Raw genomic sequence first — 3,869 nt, forward strand, 5'->3', positions numbered from 1 at the left:
CACCCAATGTATCAAATAATTTTGCAAGGTTTAAGGCAAAGAAATATAGTGCTATATATTACTCTAAATCCATCTGGAGTCCTAAAATTTTTAAAAAAAATTCCAATTATTTTGTTGTTCTTTTGAATGTGTTCCTAACATAAACGGACTGGGATAGCGTTGATCTCTTTGTATCTAAAACTTTCATGTAACTCATGAAATTTTCCTATGGCCACTGAAACTGAGTTTCACTTAAAAAAAAAAAAAAAAAAATTGAAGACAACTAGTACTAAGATTGAAAAAAAAAAAAAAACCAATAACAAGTCACCCATATACGGGAAATTATAAGAGGAGGCGGCACCTCCATGTGGAGCTGCGCTTCCCCTGTCAAATTTTGACACATGGCATATGAGGGCTCAGTACTGAAACGACACGTTTGTGTCAAAATTTTACAGGAGAGACGCAGCTCCGCGTGGAGGCGTCGGCTCCTCTTATAATTTCCCCCTCTACGCCTGGGTTTCATTAAAAAGAGTTCATCCTCAATTGCTAGCTAGCAATAATATTAAATCCAAAAGCAAACCAAATATAGAAGAGAGAGGCAGGCAGGCGTACAGTATATAAAGCCAAGTCTCCTTTATACATAATATGAGCTTAACCTTGTGGTTCTCTAGTGGATGTTGCCTTCAACAGTGTTCGTTTCATTCACGGCTCGTCCTGTGGCCATTCAATGGCGTGCAGGCGAGGACAAGGTAGGCTGGATTGATCCCTCTTGGGTTGGCTCCATGCATGCCTGCCAGTGCCCACCCTTCTGAATTTGATCTGTGAATGCTGCCCTCCTCCGAGATGAGGCCTTGATTCATCAGAAAAGCTTGACCATGTGAGCATTGATTCCTTTTGCACCAACAGACACCTCGCATTTGTGAGAAATTCTTAACTATAAGGGACATGCCCTCCATGTTATTTATATATTTATATTTTAAATTTGAAATATATATATATAATAAGTACGTCTAGTTCTTCATACATTTAATAGAAAGTCAGAAAATATCTTTCTATCAAAAATTGTTTCATTTTTAATATTTTAAAGTTTTTAAAATTGAAAATAAAGCCACTTGCTGCAATTAAATAAATTATTTTTCATCTTTCTAGTAAAAAATTGAAAAATAAAATGTAAAAATATTTTATTTTGACAATTAACCCGGCCCATAACTATCCAGTTTGAGTATTTCATCGATCGTTGTGTATGTTTTATATTTATCTAATTATTAAATTTCAATTTTTAATGAAAAAAATCCATAAAATATGTTTACATAATTTTTTAAAAAAAATTAAAAAAGTTCGAGTCAGTTATATATTTTGTTACTTGTTTTTATTAGTTTAATCAGATTTTGACCAATTTTAATATTTTGTAAAAACTACAAATTTATTAAATATACGATAGATTGAACTTTGGCTCAGTTATAAGTTGGGTCTAGTAGCTGTCCCACTCCGAAAACAAAACCATGCATTGCTTTATTAATTATTTGCACCAATCGGCACATCTGTTGACAACAACTTTGTCTTGCTTTATTAATTTAGGTAGGCCCAATACGAAACTATATGTCTAACCCATTTAGTAAATGGATTGGATCTAAATTGATCCGTTTGTAAACGGATCAACTAGTATTAAATCCAAACTCAATTTAAATAGGCGAATGGTGAGAGCGCCTTGAATCTCATAAAAAAAAAAAATTACTACCCTAGCCCCTATCTACTCTTCTCTTAGGAATTCTGTTCTCTTTTCCTACTTGAAACCCATAGGCACTTGGATCCTTAACATGCAGAGCTAGTGCATGATATATACCATCTCATGTTCCACTTCCTCATTTCAAACATCCATTTGTAGCTTAATTAATTAGCTAGAAAGCAATATTCATTAATGGCTTCTCCTTCTCCTCCCTCCCCTCATCACGCTGTTTTGTTTCCTTTCATGTCCAAAGGCCACACCATCCCACTCCTCCAACTCGCCCGCCTCCTCCTCCACCGCTGCATCACCGTCACCGTTATCACCACTCCCGCCAACCGCCCCTTCATTTCCCACTCTCTCTCCGACACCAAAGCCTCCATCATCGACATACCCTTCCCGGAAAACGTCCCTGACTTACCCGCCGGCGTCGAGAGCACCGAAAAGCTCCCCTCCATCTCCCTCTTCGTCCCCCTTGCCATCGCCACCAAACTCATGCAACCCCACTTCGAAAAAACAATGCAGTCCCTCCCGCCAGTCAGCTTCCTCATCTCCGACAGTTTCCTTGGATGGACCGTAGAGTCGGCATCCAAGTTCGGCATCCCCCGGCTGGTGTTCTACTGCATGAGCGCCTATGTCATGGCTGTGGTCAGCGACGTCTGCGTCCACCGCCTCCTCCAACAACCCATCCCCGACGACGTGCCATTTGTCGTGCCCACCTTTCCTTGGATCAAGCTCACCCGAAACGACTTCGAACCGCCGTTTCGAGACATCGAACCTAGCGGTCCTCACTTTGACTTCCTCGTGGAGGAAGTCGTCGCCACCACCAAAAGCCAAGGTATCATTGTCAATAGCTTCTACGAGCTCGAAACCGCGTTTGTGGATTACTGGAATCGCGCGTGCAAACCGAAGGCGTGGTGCGTTGGACCGTTGTGTTTGGCGGCACCGCTGGCGCCGCCGCAAACAGCGGCGGAGAAGCCTGATTACATGAGGTGGCTCAACAGCGAGCTCGCCGAGCGAAAACCGGTTCTTTACGTGGCCTTTGGGTCGCAAGCTGAGATCTCACAGGAGCAATTCAAGGAGATAGCAACTGGGTTGGAGGAATCCAGGGTAAGCTTTTTGTGGGTGGTGAGGAAAAAAGATTTTGAAATGTTTGAAATGGCGGACGCGGCGTTTGAGGAGAGAGTGAAGGAGAGGGGTATGATAGTGCGGAAGTGGGTTAATCAGAGGGAGATACTGGGGCATGGAGGGGTGAAGGGGTTTCTGAGTCACTGTGGCTGGAACTCGGTGGTGGAGAGCATGTGCGCAGGGGTGCCGGTTCTGGCGTGGCCGATGATGGCGGAGCAGCACCTAAACGCGAGGATGGTGGTGGAGGAGATAGGCGTAGGGGTGAGGGTGGAGCACTGCGGTGGGGGGTTGAGGGGTTTTGTGAAGGGGGAGGGGTTGGAGAGGAGCGTGAGGGAGCTGATGGAAGGGGAGAAGGGGAAAGAGGTGAGGAAGAAGGCGAAGGAGATTGCGGCTGCGGCGAGGAAGGCGATGGAGGAGGGTGGATCGTCCTGCCAATTGTTAGACCAGCTCATCCTTCACATATGCAAGTTGTCTACTGACACGAGCAATGGTTGATCATGTTGGATTTGGGTCTAGCTAGCTTCATAGTTGGATCGGTGCAAACGCTGTTGTTTCATGGTTGGATTTATATATATATATATATATATATATATATATATATATATATATATATATTTTACTTGTTTTAATTTTAGTTTTTGAAATAAGTAAAGTAAAAAATAAAGATTAAAAGATTAATGCAGTAACATTAAGCTCTTCTAAGTCTCAAAAGTTTTATATACCTCCCTTCTTTGACATGTAATTTTTAAAATATTTATAATTTTTAAAATTCTAAGGTTTTCGATGGAGCTATTGTTTAATTAATTCGGGTGGGGCCCATCGTCTGGCTCCATTTACTATACCATTCTATGCAAAGTGAAATAAGACAATGGACCAAAACCAAGCCCAATGGGCTTCTCTGTCGGCTGAACAAAAGGAGAACTTTTTTATTTATTGCGGTACATCTCTCATTGCTCACATTAATTTGGAAGTAAAGATACCCTAAGTGGCTCTCTAATAATAATTTTATCCATCACAAAAAAATTATTCTAAGCAAAGA

General features: G+C 41.7%; 1 protein-coding gene across 1 annotated transcript; it reads left to right on the plus strand.

Moving 5' to 3' along the window:
- Positions 1–510: 510 nt before the first annotated feature.
- On the plus strand, positions 511–3,370 carry LOC131168040 (UDP-glycosyltransferase 90A1-like). Its single transcript, XM_058127211.1, has one exon. The coding sequence runs from the start codon at positions 1,898–1,900 to the stop codon at positions 3,323–3,325; it is 1,428 nt and encodes a 475-aa protein (XP_057983194.1). The 5' UTR covers positions 511–1,897; the 3' UTR covers positions 3,326–3,370.
- Positions 3,371–3,869: the final 499 nt, after the last annotated feature.

The sequence above is a fragment of the Malania oleifera genome, chromosome 11 (assembly GCF_029873635.1).
Source record: "Malania oleifera isolate guangnan ecotype guangnan chromosome 11, ASM2987363v1, whole genome shotgun sequence".
Classification (NCBI taxonomy): Eukaryota; Viridiplantae; Streptophyta; class Magnoliopsida; order Santalales; family Ximeniaceae; genus Malania; species Malania oleifera.

Bases quoted from the DNA above. Each gene is read 5' to 3' on its own strand.
- LOC131168040 (XM_058127211.1), top strand. From the start codon at position 1,898: ATGGCTTCTCCTTCTCCTCCCTCCCCTCATCACGCTGTTTTGTTTCCT.